The sequence below is a fragment of the Asterias amurensis genome, chromosome 11 (genome assembly GCF_032118995.1).
Source record: "Asterias amurensis chromosome 11, ASM3211899v1".
Taxonomy (NCBI): Eukaryota; Metazoa; Echinodermata; class Asteroidea; order Forcipulatida; family Asteriidae; genus Asterias; species Asterias amurensis.
The window spans coordinates 1485134-1500449 of NC_092658.1; the positions used below are offsets into that span (position 1 = coordinate 1485134).

Consider the following 15316-nt stretch of genomic DNA (forward strand, 5'->3'; position numbering starts at 1 on the left):
GGGTCTATAAGAAGGACCAGCAGCCGATTTCACGAAATGAAGGAATCTTACCCCAGGGGTCGAGTAACTTGTTCTCACTTAAGATGGGGTCAATGTGCTAAACGTCAAAAACTCGTCATGAAAGTGTCACAAGACCATCCTCACATGTGGTCTTGGATTTTAAAATAGAACCTTTGCACCAACACTCCACAATGCTCAACCCGGACAAAGTAGACAATGAGAAGTTATATACGATAATCAGAAAACTTAACATTTAACATGTATTGTTTAAACTGAATACGACTGGTAATATACAATAAACGGTGACCATACCTAATACCATCCAAGCATCATACTATACGATAGGAAGAATTTGACGAAATGCGATGGCAAGACCAACTTCATCAATCTGGTCCAAAGTGTTCAAGAATTAGATTTTTACTCAGATTCTGCGTAATTTGAACCATTTCTTGGTCAATGTGACATTAGATGCCGTACTCAGATTTCATTGGAAAATGTAGCAATTTTAATGTTTAAAAATCATCGTATTCGGCCCATATAAGTACAAAAGGCATATTGAGGCCGTTCATTCACTGATGGAAAATCAGTCAGTCATTTTATTAAGATAAATCATATAATTAAATTGTGAAATGATGCGCGCACATCGTATCTTATATCAAAACACCATGCAATAACCGCGCCTTGCACTAATACAGTCTCATGCAATAAATTCAATTAGATATAAGATTTGAAGAGTGACGCATATTTATCATCTGGAGTCAGCCAATCGTGTTAATGACTAAGTAATGCCGCGCAATAGTAACCCCTCAACATTTAGGAACTAACGTCAAGTGTTGTAGGATGCTGCAGTATCATTTCGATAGATTGGCTTCTGCACAGCAAACATTAATGACACACAATTTGATTGATTTTCTCCGTGAAGATGATGCGGATCACGTGAGTGGCGAGTGCGCAATGCTATATCGGTGACTCTTGATAATAATGTGCTGGTGGGCCGATGTTGATGCGAGAACTTTCAGTCAGTCAAAGGGCGTTAGGCACGCAGGATCGGTCCATCTTACGGCTCCGTTTTACGGTCAGTGAGGAACCAGCACGACCGGTTGAGTATGGCTTCTTATATCGGAGACAATTGGACCGAATGGAACATCTCTGGTGGAGATTTCTTCACAGAAAACATCGCAGAACGAGGCGTCGCCGAGAAAGTTATTGCAGCGATTCTGTTAATCGTGATCATTGTTCTGTCGGTAGTGGGAAACATCGCCGTCATTATTGCGGTCATGAGGACTCCCCGGTTACGGGAGAAAACATCTAATATATTCTTGATAAACTTGAGTGTGACGGATCTAATGAATGCAACATTGGTGATGCCCAGCACATTGTTCTCCCTCATTGCCGATAAATGGATGTTTGGTCCTTTTTTGTGTTACGCACAGTGTGCTTTTAACTACTGGTTCATCATTGTTTCAATGTTAACTCTTGCTATGATTAGTATTGACGGCTACTACGCCGTAGTTCATCCCCTACACTACATGAACATCGTCACCCCAACGCTTACTAAGATGGCGGTTTCGTATGCCTGGATTCAGGGCTTTGCCTTTGGCTTGATACCTGTCATCTGCAACTGGGTCGTCTTTGACTACTGGGAAGTTGTTTGCGCCATAAACTGGGACGCCTACAGCCAAGAGGGTGCGTTGTCCTACGTCATAATAGCTTTCATATTCTGCTTTCTTATCCCCGCCATAGTCATGACTCTTTGCTACACCAAAATCTGCCGTGTTGCGAAGGAGAAATCGGTGGTACCCGAAATCGCAGCCAGCGGGCCGAAGGGCCGGCGGAAAAACAAGAAGGCGATTAACGAGAGGCGGGTCATACAGAGTTTAGCTCTGGTGGTGGGCATTTTCTTCCTCTGCATGACACCTTTCTGCGTCACCAAACTCATCAAAATCTTTAAGAGTTCAAGCTTCCTGCCGCCGTATCTCTACCTGATAGCATCGTGGTTTGAGTATCTCGCAAGTGCCACCAATCCTTTTATCTACGCCATATTTCGGCGGGACTTTCGCCGCGCCTTCAAGCACTTGTTCTGTCGTAACCGAATATTCCCCGGACGGAACCAATCCTCTTCCCCAAACGGAACTTTGAGTATCTCAGAGTCAAGACGAAGGAGGACTAGCCATTCTGCCATTCACAACCTCCGTCCGTTGGCAAATGGGAACGGTACAGCTGGGAGCAGAGGGTTCTCGAGCCAGCAGGCAACCGGGAAGCCCGGCTGCACCATTCCAAAAGACATTCACACAAACAGCGACGTCACGGTATAGCCTTTGAGGGTTCAACAAAAGCTTCGAACTATGATTCATTTTATAGAACAAAGTGGACTCCTGTTTCTGCATGGACACAAAAACCTAAAAAGTGTATTCAAATGGCAAGTCATACTTTTCGTGAGGCTACGCAAAATGTCACGTAATCTTGTTTCAAACCAGTGATTGTGCAATCTGTACACATGGCTGTCTGTCACACATTATCATGTCCGAAAGTAAACACCACATTAATCAAGTCTACTTATGTGTATTATAAAAGGAAAGAGGTCTCACATTCGGTGCGATTTGGTTAAAATGAGCTATTAATAAAATAGCTGCATGTTGAAAGATCACTCACATCACAGAGAAAGGAATTGTATTTTCTCTATATGCTCACATTGACACTGCTAACGCAGCTGTTGTGCTTTAAAGGTAGTGGACACTATTGATAATTGTCAAAGACTAGCCTTCACAGTTGGTGTATCTCAACATAAGCATAAAATAACAAACCTTTGAAAATTTGCACTCAATAGGTCATCGAACTTGCGAGATAATAATGAAGGGAAAAAACACCCTTGTCACACAAAGTTGTGTGCGTTTGGATGGTTGATTTCTAGACCTCAAGTTCAAAATCTGAGGTCTCGAAATCAAATTTGTGGAAAATTACTTCTTTCTCTAAAACTATGGCACTTCAAGTGGAGCCGTTTCTCACAATGTTTTATACCATCAAACTCTCCCCATTACTCGTCACCAAGAAAGGTTTAATGCTAATAATTATTTTGAGTAATTACCAATAGTTTCCACTGCCTTTTAAAATAAACCCATTGACTTTATTTCACAGAATATTAATATAAATAGGGGAGGTTTTGAAATGGTTGCAATCGATACTCGCCTCCTAAACAACTCAATTTGGTTTGTATCTCCGGCCGGATCTTTTTCTGACACCCACGTCATTAGTTTTCCTCAAGGATCTATGCTTGGACCATTTTAAATGATACAGCGCGTACACTCATCTATAGTTGGAACAATATTGTGCACTTGCAAACAGTATCATGCTGATGGCACACAATTTATGAGTTTTAGTTCGAGAGAGGATAGTGCGTGCAAAATGGCTCTACAGAAATACACCAAGTTAGTACTACTGATTTGTATTCTCTGCGATTTGGTTAAGATGCACTATTGACTTCGTTTCACAGAATATTAATAATAGGAAAAGCTTTGAAATGGTTCGATACTCGGCCTTCTAAACAACTCAATTAGGGTTTGCATCTGTAGAGCTTTTTCTGACACCCACGTCGTGGAATGTGGTTTTCCTCAAGGATCTATAATTGGACCATTTATGATACAGCGCTTACACTCATCTTTAGTTGGAACAATATTGTGTACCATGCTGATGACACACAATCTATGAGTTTTAGTGCGAGAGTGGATGGTGCGTGCAAAATGGCCCTTCAGAAATAAAATTGCAACCTTGGCTCAGACAAATCAATCAATCAATCAACTGCCAACAGCATAACAAGGTAGTTCTTTTAATTAAAGGAGTTTTTCGTCGGAACTCCTGTTTGCTACGGTGCTTCCCCTCTTTCCAACGTTACTGTACTCTTGCAACAATTAAAACCAGCTAAATCATTGCATATTACATGAGCCCAACTTCATAGAACAGGCTTAAAGGCCTGGACACAATCCATATTGGTATAATTACTCCCCCAACACGCATACTATGCTATTTTTTACGAGCAATGGGATAGGATGGGATAGTATATATAAAACATTGTGAGAAACGGCTCCCTCTGAAGTAGCAGAGTTTTTTGAGAAAAAAAGTAATTTCTTACCGAAATAATAAAAGACCTCAGCTGAAGCCTTTTAGTATAGCGGCCGAAACCACTTCACAAGCAACAAGGGTGTTTTTTCTTTCATTATTCTCTTGCAAATTGAATGACCACTGGCACCCAAATTTTCACAGGTTTGATATTATATGCATATGTTGCGATATACCAAGTGAGAATTTAATGGTATTTGACAGGTGTTGGGGTACTTTTAAGACTTCATTTCGTCTGCAGCGGCTATACAATACAGGGCCGCCAGTTTCGTATTGGTCGTGATCTTCTGGGCGCTCTGTTGAATCCTACGCCGATTGGCTACCAAAACCAAACGCAACATTGAATCAATATATTCAAGAACTTATCTCTCTTTCTTAGGATGCTATCGTTTAGCTTCCCTGAGTCGACCCAGGTCTTCCCCGGTGCGTTCGAACAGCTTTGACGTCATGCCAGGGGCTCACCCGGGTCAGCCCCCAGTGCCCTGCTTGTGGAGTGGGTCACTTGGGGCTGGACCCAGGTGCATGACGTCACTAACGAGAGCGGTGAGTGGTCCTTCGTTTAGCTTTTGTCAGGGGTTCAGGGGCTCACCCAAGTGAGCACCGCGGGGTCGACCCAGGGAATCTTATCGAACGCACCCTATATTCGTCTGGCTATATTTTGCCGCTGCCGGTCTATACCACCGCTCTCCGTGGTTTGACCAATGAGAAAGGACGAACTCTATATTATGTATAGTTTGACATAAAACACTTATACTACTAGTCAGACTCGTGCCTTTAAAGCCTTTCCGCCTCTTTGGATTGACCTTGAGCACGTGACGTTAATTGAGTATAAGGCGCCCTTTGGCCAGGGGTCAAAGAAGGTTGCCCATTGGATAATCCTCTCGTCGGAGTGTAAGGTGTACGTTTTCCATTAGTTCGTAATCGCATTTATACCTCTTAGATGGCGGCGTAATGACGTCAATGCATATTATGGTCCACAAAAACTGGGATATTAAATTTGACACCATGGTGCTGTCACATTGGGTGCGTTCGTTTAGCTTCCCTGGGTCATCCCCGGTCTGCCCCGGTGCGTTCGAATAGCTTTCGACGTCATTCCAGGGGCTCACCCAGGTCAGCCCCCATGTCACACTGCTTGTGGAGTGGGTCACTTGAGGGCTGGCCTCGGGTAAACGACGTCACTACGAGAGCGCAGGGGCTCACCCGAGTGAGAGCACCGCGGGGTAGACCCAGGGAAGCTAAACGAACGCACCCACTACAGAACAAGTTTGGAAGGCGCCTAGACCGACTACACTAACTAAAAACCATCGAGCACAGGGAGATTAACTAGCGCATGGAGCATGGTCGACTATGGTGAATTCGAGAGCTACATCACATTTGCTGGTCAAGTCTAGTCGCTCATCCGAACTTGCTCATGGAAACCGACAAAACAAAATCAAAGTTTACTGTTAAAATAACGCATTCAAGTTAATTTATTTATAACGCAAGTTAATCTAATCATATTAGGTATTATATGACGACGACACAAAATGATGTCCATAATTAACAACCCAGTTTTTGCAGTGTGTAATGTCATTTTATGCTTTTGTTATAAGTTTAAGTTTAATTTTGTTTTAGTTTTGTATTGTCGTGTCCCACCGAAATAATTGGACGTCCCAAAATATTTGGTTTCAAAAACTACAGCGTGAAGTTTTGACAAATTTTCTCGTGTTTCCATTCGAAGTGGTATAATAGTTATTATGGGATGGTTCAGTTCTGCAAAGACACCAAATGAACAACATATTTGTTTTGCCTGACTCTTTGTTGATATTGTATTCGCCAACGCAATGATTATGCATTATTGACACAGCGATTGTTAATTGATCAATAAATGACCTGGATATAACTGCTGCATCAGTGTTTCTCACCGTAAACGTGTCCTCATGATTGTGACTGTGTACCAATGCAATATTGTATTTGTTGTGTATTTCATATTCGTAAAGTGCTGAAATCTTTATGGACGCTATATATAAGGAAAGGTAAATAATACTTAAATCATCGGTTGTCGTGGAGGCCATAGGAACTTACCTAAGAACTGTTCGAACTTGTTTTTGGAGAGAACACTAAAATTAAAGACATGGACATGGTAGTTGTCAAAGACTAGTCTTCTCGCTTGGGCTGTGTATCTCAACATCTATAGGCCCCATATGCATAAAATAACAAACCTGTGAAAATTTGACCCCAATTGGTCGTCAAAGTTGCGAGAAAATAATGAAAGAAAAAATTCCTTTGTCATACGAAGTTGTGTGCTTTCAGATGCTTGATTTCGAGACCTCTAATTCTAAATCTGAGGTCTCGAATAAATTCGTGGAGAATTACTTCAGAGGGAGCCGTTTCTCACAATGTTTTATACTATCAACAGCTTCCCATTACTAGTTACCAAGTCGGGTTTTACGATAATAATTATTGTTAGTAATTAACAATGGTGTCCACTGCCTTTAAACTTGGCGCTGGACACTAAATTGGTACTTTCTCAAAGCAATTGTTAGCATAATAACCAAAAGTGTCCAGTGCATTTAGCCATTTAGCCACTGGACCGCCCAGCCGCCTATCGATATACTGTTGTGGTAGGAGGAAACCTTGCTAGCTTGTGTTTGTAGAAAAAAAGGAACATCAAAAGAATCCTCGATAGTCATTATTAAGCTAATGAAGCTAATAATAGTGAAATAATTTAGCTCTTACCCCAACAAGACGCTCATTAGTAAACACAAAGGAAACTGTATTTATTCATCATTCATGATAATATTGTCGAAAACTCACGCCTTCGCATTTAATCAATATAATCATTGAGTCAGATAAAAACCTTGAAAAGCTAATGTGTCCATTTTATCCTTACAAACAAATATTCGCCATAAAAATTACCGTAGCCGTTTAACGAGAGACATATATTGTTCTCATGCGAACTTATACTTTTATACAAAATATCAAGGTTCAAATTGTGCATAAAATTTAAGCTGTGACTATCTTTTAAAATTTGAACTACGATTCCAGTAATTAACTGCAAGAATCTTGAAGTATTAGTTTTCAGCAAACTCGGGCGGTGCAGGGACTAGAGGGTTAAAGGAACACGTTGCCTTGGATCGGTCGAGTTGGTCTTTGAAAAGCGTTTGTAACCGTTTTTTATAAAAATGCCTATGGGTAGAAAGATGATGTAAAAGTAGAATACAATGATCCACACAAACATGCCTCGAAATTGCACGGTTTTCCTTTTACCTCGTCGAGTAACACGGTCGGCCATTTATGGGAGTCAAATTTTTGACTCCCATAAATGGCCGACCGTGTTAGTTCGCAAAGTAAAAGAAAAACCACGCAATTTCGAGGCAAACTTGTGTGGATAATTGTATTCTACTTTTAAAACATCTTTCCAACCAAATGCATTTTATAAAAAACGGTTTCAAACGCTCAGTTACAGACCAACTCGTCCGATCCAAGGCAACGTGTTCCTTTAAGGACTACCGTTTGATTATCTAAATTATAGTGTAGGCCTATAAATACTCACAGTGTAATTTAAATGTTTACATGTGTTTCCATCAGATGAAACAAGAATAACGGGAATAAATCAAACATGACACAGGTAAAGCAAACACATATCTTGATATCATTTGTTACATATGTAGTTGTTTTTGTGGTCCCATTTTTCCTAAACATTAGGTGGGGGGGGGGGGGGGGGGTTCGACCGAAAATTGTCCCTATGTGAGAAAAAAACAGGAACTATGTAATTAAAAAGTGATGACTCAATTCAAACTTCCAGGTCTGCTGAAACTACTGCTGTTGTAGGCCCTATCTGCTACCCGAACAAAAAATTCAGTTGAATCATGATGTAAAAATAGTACCAGTATAATTTTGAAACTTGGCACAAGTATAATTTTAAGGTTTGCGGCTAACACCGTGTGGACATCTCTTTTGAGTAGTGTTGGTTCTGACAATAACTGGTGGTTGACAACTCTACGTCATGATCAGTAAACGCTCCGCTCTTATGAAGACGATCCGAGCTTAAACTGATCCAAACTTTGAGTTGTCAAACATATACACTGGTTCTTTTCAGAACTAACCACACCAGATTTTCCCATGTGCTATACAGCTGTTAGCTTAAAAGTAGGAACTCAGCCAGTGCAAAGACACTGGACACTATTGGTAATTGTCAAAGACCAGTCTACTCACTTGGTGTATCTCAACATAATACATAAAACAAATCTGTGAAAATTTTGACTCAATTGGTCTCGAAGTTGCAAGATAACGATGGCACAGAAAACACCGTTGGTGTGTGCGCTTTCAGGCTGGAAGTCTTTTTTGTTTGTATTATTTTAGTGAGAACATAATTACTTTTTTTCTCAATAACTCTACTTCAGAGGGGGCCGTTCTCATCTCTCCGTTGCTTGTTAGCAAGTAGGCGTTTTCATGGTAACAATTATTTTGAGTTATTAACAAAGGTGTCCAGTGCTACCTGAATTGCTCCCTTTTTTATGGACGTGAATTATAGCAGCAATCAACTATCCTGCCACCGCTTTGTTCAAGTTAAAGGGAACATAATTACGGTTGGCAATCACTCTTAAAATGAATGGCAATACAAACTTACTCGATTAGAAGCGCAGCAGCTTTCGACAATATAAAGCATTTCGAGAATCATTTTACTTTGAAGTAATGTGATTATGGGCAAGTTTTTACTGACACTGACAGTCTGAGATCATTGTGGATTCCAATATTACAAATTATTCTTCATGCGTGGCCATAAATCGATCTGGATTTCGGCAATATCTCAGTTCTTGTGACAAATCAACAATTTGCTACTTGCGTCTATTCATTGAAACGAATACAACTCAACAAAATGATTGCATTTCTCTTATTTTGCGTGTCACTTGCGGATTTCATTCTGCGTTTTACTCACACAACAATAATATCTACTAGAGCGCTGACTCCCCGTTATACACCCACTATAAGGTTTTGATGCCGTGTGGGCGCATCTTTGTTTATACGAACAAAACAAAAACATTGACCTTTAACTACAAAACGGGTAAAAACAAAAATCTGAATTACTTATTTTTTATGTGCGTGAACTATAGCAGCAATCAACTACTGCCACCGCTTGTTTCAAGTTAAAGGGAAGATAATAATACGGTTAGTAATCACTCTTAAAATGAATGGCAATACAAACTTACTCGGTTAGAAGTACAGCAGCTTTCGATAATACAAAACATTTCGAGACTCATTTCACTTTGAAGTAATGTGATTATGGACAAGTTTTTACTGACAGTAACGTTTCTAACATTGTATGTAATTCCAATATTACGAACTATTCGTCATGCGTATAGGCATAAATCGATTTCGATAAATCGATTTCGATAAATCGATTTCGATAAATCGATTTCGATAAATCGATTTCGATAAATCGATTTCGATAAATCGATTTCAATAAATCGATTTCGATAAATCGATTTCGATAAATCGATATCTCAAGAACGATACCACCCGTTGAAATGAAATTTCCACAGGTTTGTTTAATTGTATTATCTTTATTCATACTGGTAACAGTCAAACGGTTCCCAAAAAACAAAATCCGGCATTTTCCCTTCCTACAGCAGACAGTTAGACCAAAAAGGGTAAGAAAAAATTGAAAGAAAGAAAAGCACCCTTGTATAGCATAGAATGGTGCTTTCAAATGCCTGAGAAAGGCCTCATACCCCGAAGCCTTGCTCTCGGGTTCAATATTAAATCACCCTTTCTCGAAAACTGCATTACTTCAAAGGGATCGTTTCTGAAGTCATCCAACAGCTCTCAAAGTGCTTATTACCAAGCAAGTTGTTATGGTAACTATTATTGTTGGAGTAATTACCAAAAGTATTTCCTCGCCTTTCAAATTAAGTCACGTCTGCCCTCTGTTAACAACCGAATTAGTAAGTGCAAAATTTGCAGTTTCAAAAGGAATCTGTTGCCAATTAGGATTATTAGGAGAGTTATTATGATTAACTGTTCGTTTTGCGTGGTGACTTGATTCGATCGCCCGCTGCTTGGAGATCGTGTAATGTGTGCTTACCAGCAGTAAGTGTCGGTGACGTCATATGGAAATCTGTCTCCCGAGATTATGTCCCCGGAGATATTGGGAGATTAAGAAGGCGCTTGTACCAGACGTATACACTGTATGCTTACACAGTGCTCCGTATTAGGACAGGTCTCTGGGGGACAGAATCTCCTGCCGGCCCACACCTGTATCGAAACCACGTCTTCGGCTTTGGATTCGGCTTGAGGCTCCATTCTCTCGTCTGAAACCCTGGGCGTGTATACGTAAAGCACACGCAATTGCCCAAACAACCGCGGGGCCAAGCTAGCCTGAGCCGACTCCCAAAGCCAAATCCAGTCATTTCGAAAAAGGCCTATGTATCCTTTCGCTCGGCCCGTGCGGCCAGTCTATCCAGGACCGCTGGGATGGGCTAATCCCTTGCACAGATACTTGTTCAGGAAGTACGTCATGTATGACAGTGCATGAAATATGGTGCAGTGTGAGTGTGATGCATGATGGGACTGCGCATTATTAAACCGATGACAGTGCATGATACAAAGGACAATTTCTCTATGGTTAAAGCAAGGCGCTGGGGGACGAGCGAAATGTATCCTGTGAGATTCTGACCCAAGTTAAGGGAGAACGAGGATGATTCAAAAGAGGGCGCTACCAGAAGAAGTCTTATTGTGTTTTTTTTCTTAGGGTGTAGTGGGGTGGGGAGGCCAGAACCAGCAGAAAATGCCCACACCGGATTTGCACAACTAGTATAATTTATAGAGTAGAAAAGTATAGTGTGTTCACAGATGTGCACAATGCTCAAGACAGAATGGTGGTCATGATTGGGACACTTCCTTGAAACATTTTGCATGAAATCTACAGTTTTAACAAAATTGCTAGCATTTTGTCTTCAATTTTGTCATGTGGTTCGACTGACTGATTGATTTTTTTTCCACAAAGAAATTGTCATGTTAAAGTGTTAGTTTGCACATCACAGTTGCGCTTTCATCAATGAATTTTACAGTTCATTCCCCATCTGCTATGGATAAACACAGCGTACGATCTCAATGAAGTAATAATGTTTTGTGTCACGAACATTAAAAAAATAATCGGCTGAGCAAATTTCGTGGCTAAGCAAGAAATGACCGAGGTACCAGTCGCAGCAATGGTTCCTATGGTGTTCTGGCTGGTAACCTATTTTTGATTTAAAAAAAAAAACTAAAAAAAAAACTACGCTAGTATATATTAATTTTTGCTAAGAAAAGGTTAGTTATGCTATAAAGTTTTGTGATTGCAGGCTTTATGAAATTGGGCTCATAGTAAGCCTTCAAATGGAAAGTTATGTATTTGTCAACATAAAGAAAGAGATCCGGACCGCTAAAATGCAATTAGTCGAGTGGGAACCTCATCAATCATGACCGGTCAAAGCGTCAACCGATGAAGTCTTCTACAGCAACGAGTTTGCGAGTGGTTTGTCATCAGATTAATATGAAAGTGCATCAACGTGTATTAGAGTAAACAAGAAAGGCAAACACTGTCCATGTGTGTTGAAGGAACATTTCAGAATTGGTTTTTGCTAACAAAACAGATGCTGGCAGTGTAAGCATTTTATGTAATTCACCACACATATATTACTGACAAAACGGTGTAAGTTTGAGATTGATCGGCCACTGCTGGGTCACAAGAAAATAGTGAAAACCGATTACACATTATTTTTGCATGACGTCGATTTAAAAAAGAAATGAATTAAACGCTCACTGGGCGATAAACTTCAAGCGGGAAGTTAGTATTTAATTCTTATCAAACATTATGACATTTCAGACAGAAATGTTTCAAAGGATGTTTTCTTCTATTGTCACCATCACTGACTGCGTAATCGGTTATCTTATGACTCAAGTTTTTTCTTACCAACTCTGTATTGTTCCTCTAAAGACAGTGGACACTATTGGTAATTGTCAAAGACTAGTCTTCACATTTGGTGTATCTCAACTTATGCATAATATAACAAACCTGTGAAAATTTGAGCTCAGTCGGTCGTCGAAGTTGCGAGATATTAATGGGGAAAAAACACCCTTGTGCACCATGGTCACATCACGAAGTTGCGTGCTTTAAAGGAACACGTTGCCTTGGATCGGACGAGTTGGTCAAAACAAAAGCGTTTGTAACCGTTTTGTATATAATGCATATGGTTGGAAACATGTTTTAAAAGTAGAATACAATGATCCACACAAGTTTGCCTCGAAATTGCGTGGTTTTCCTTCTACTGTGAGAACTAACACGGTCGGCCATTTATGGGAGTCAAAATTTTGACCCCCATAAATGGCCGACGTGTTAGTCGACGAGGTAAAAGGAAAACCACGCAATTTCGAGGCATGTTTGTGTGGATTATTGTATTCTACTTTTACAACATCTTTCTACCCATATGCATTTTATAAAAAACGGTTACAAACGCTTTTCAAAGACCAACTCGACCGATTCAAGGCAACGTGTTCCTTTAAGATGCTTGATTTCGAGATCGAAATTCTAAATCTGAGGTATCGAAATCAAATTCGTGGAAAACTACTTCTTTCTTGAAAACTAGGTTACTTCAGGGGGAGCTGTTTCTCATAATATTTTACACTATCAACCTCTTCCCATTACTCGTATTCAAGAGAGGTTTTATGATAATAATTATTTTGAGTATTTACCAATAGCGTTCACTGCCTTTAAAACTAAAAGAGGTAGGCCCCTAAAACGTAATGGGTTTTTTTAATGTAAGGTAAAATGAATTTGAAACGATCATCTTTCAGTTGATTTTAATCTTTCTTCACACGTTTTCTTCTTTTTCACTGTAATCGAGTTTCGAGTTTAAAATAGCCTTCGGTGTGATTTAATGCTTGTGACAAATCACTAATTTTGCTATTTCCGTCGATTCGTTCAAATGAATACAACAACATTTGCATTTCTCTTATTCTGCGTGTTGCTTGCGGCTTACATTCTCGTTTTAATTTACTTCATGGTTTTCCCAGTACAGGCTTCTTAGTCGAAGGCTCCAATAACACAAGTTGTTTTTCGAAAGCAATTAATAAAAGAAGTTGTTTTTCGAAAACAGAATCAGCGAAAGGTCTTGGCACTCAATTTATTGTCAAAAAAAATGAGAACACTAGGAAGAGAACATACATGCTGCCAACCTTTTTTGCTCGAAAATATTTCATTTTGTTTTATGAAAACCGTATTAATAATATATTTATAAGCATTTTGAGAGTAACATTGAGTCGACATTAGACCAATCAAAACACGGAATGACGTATGATAAGCTTACGTCACTGCACAATTTTATCCAATGAAATCATTATCTTTATTCAAATAAATCACTGGTTTTCTAAAATCATCATGGGCCTATCCTGGTCGATATTATTGTTTTATGGACACGGCCTCACCCCTAGCCTGGGCCCCTGTCTTTATCCGCAAGGATACAGACAGGTACCAGCTATTCAGATCCTAGCCTGGGCCCCTGTCTTTATCCGCAAGGATACAGACAGGTACCAGCTATTCAGATCCTAGACTGGGCCCCTGTCTTTATCCGCAAGGATACAGACAGGTACCAGCTATTCAGATCCTAGCCTGGGCCCCTGTCTTTATCCGCAAGGATACAGACAGGTACCAGCTATTCAGATCCTAGCCTGGGCCCCTGTCTTTATCCGCAAGGATACAGACAGGTACCAGCTATTCAGATCCTAGACTGGGCCCCTGTCTTTATCGTTCAGGTTACCTAACCCCTCGATAGCAAAAACATAGTGAATTCTGTCACAAGGGGGCGCATTACATCTTTTCAGATTGTCGACAAAAAAAATGCTTTTGCTTTTTAACTTTCGTCAGCCAAGTGGTGCGGCCTCCTCCGCTCAGCTAGGCCATAGGGGAGCATTATAATTTATAGCTTTCGATAAACACCACCCAAATAATTATAAACCTCCACATTTACGAGAAGGGAATAACGTATTAGATTTTTTAAACGGTTCGATTGAACACAATCAAACAAAGCTAAAGGCCAAGTAAAAAAAAAAAATATATATATATATATATACCAGTATTTTGATACCGTCCGTTTTTCCAAAACGAGCTAGGACTCGAGGGCCTTTTTATTTGAACACACTTTCCCTACTTTCTGATGTACCGAGGAGGTAGAAAACCAAGTGAGTTTTTTGTTCATTCATTAGTGCTTGTACCAAAGGTAGCCAGGTCGATAGCTTCCCATACAAAGTCCAAAGTGCTTTTTAGTGAACACGGCAATATTGGTCGTTCGGGTTCGAATCCCACGCTGATCAGCGGCCCCGGGGTTTTCCCTGACACGGGACTCCTAGGAAAGCAAAAACAAACCAACTCGCGTGTCATCGAACTGTCGCACAAATTAGAAAGCTTGTGTGGAATGAACTGCAAACCCATCATATTATACAAATATTGACTGCTTCGAGTGCTATGGTTAAAACTATGACTCCCGAGGTGATCCCCGGAGCGTTCTTTTTCCCGAGGCGAAGCCGAGGGAAAATAGAACGCTACGGGGATCACCTCGGGAGTCATAGTTTTTAACCATTGCACGAGTAAAAGCAGTCAATATTTGTTTTATAACACCCCAAACATTTCTAAATACTGTACTATTATTATTAAGTTACAGACCTGAATGCTACAATCCACGGACGACGCGAATACAGATTGCAAACACTTTTACTGTGCTGCATGTAGTGTCGTGCAATCCAAAATGGTTACAGACTATTAATTTATCATCCTCGTACACGCAACGGACGTCTGGGTACTGCACGCCGTGTGCTAGTCTTCGGACTAGCGCATGGCAAACCGACGCTCTATCACACGGCCGTCGTCTAGCAAAACTAAGACATGTCATGTGACGCGCTCTAAACCAATGAGCAGGCAGAATACTTGCAAGGGGTGTTATAACAAACTATAGTATTTGCAGCAATTTTTAGTGCAACTTTTCTTATCAATGCCAACTAATAGACAAACGCATTTTTTACTTGCACACATCAAAATTACACCTGTATAAATTAATTAAAACAAAGAGCACATTGTTAGTGTCCACTACTGGAAGCACTGCACACCGTTCCTTATCTAGATGCCGAACAGGCTTTGATGAGTACCGACATAGGTGTAGATCATAAAGGGTTCTATTTCTATGGTGTA

The 15316-nt window shown here is 40.3% G+C and overlaps 1 protein-coding gene across 1 annotated transcript; it reads left to right on the forward strand.

The window, feature by feature from the left end:
- The first annotated feature begins 1052 nt into the window (after positions 1-1052).
- On the forward strand, positions 1053-5281 carry LOC139944105 (D(1) dopamine receptor-like). The gene has a single exon (XM_071941059.1). The coding sequence runs from the start codon at positions 1107-1109 to the stop codon at positions 2313-2315; it is 1209 nt and encodes a 402-aa protein (XP_071797160.1). The 5' UTR covers positions 1053-1106; the 3' UTR covers positions 2316-5281.
- The last annotated feature ends 10035 nt before the right edge of the window (positions 5282-15316 follow it).

Excerpts from the sequence above, each read along its gene's own strand:
- LOC139944105 (XM_071941059.1), top strand. The coding sequence starts at position 1,107 with ATGGCTTCTTATATCGGAGACAATTGGACCGAATGGAACATCTCTGGT.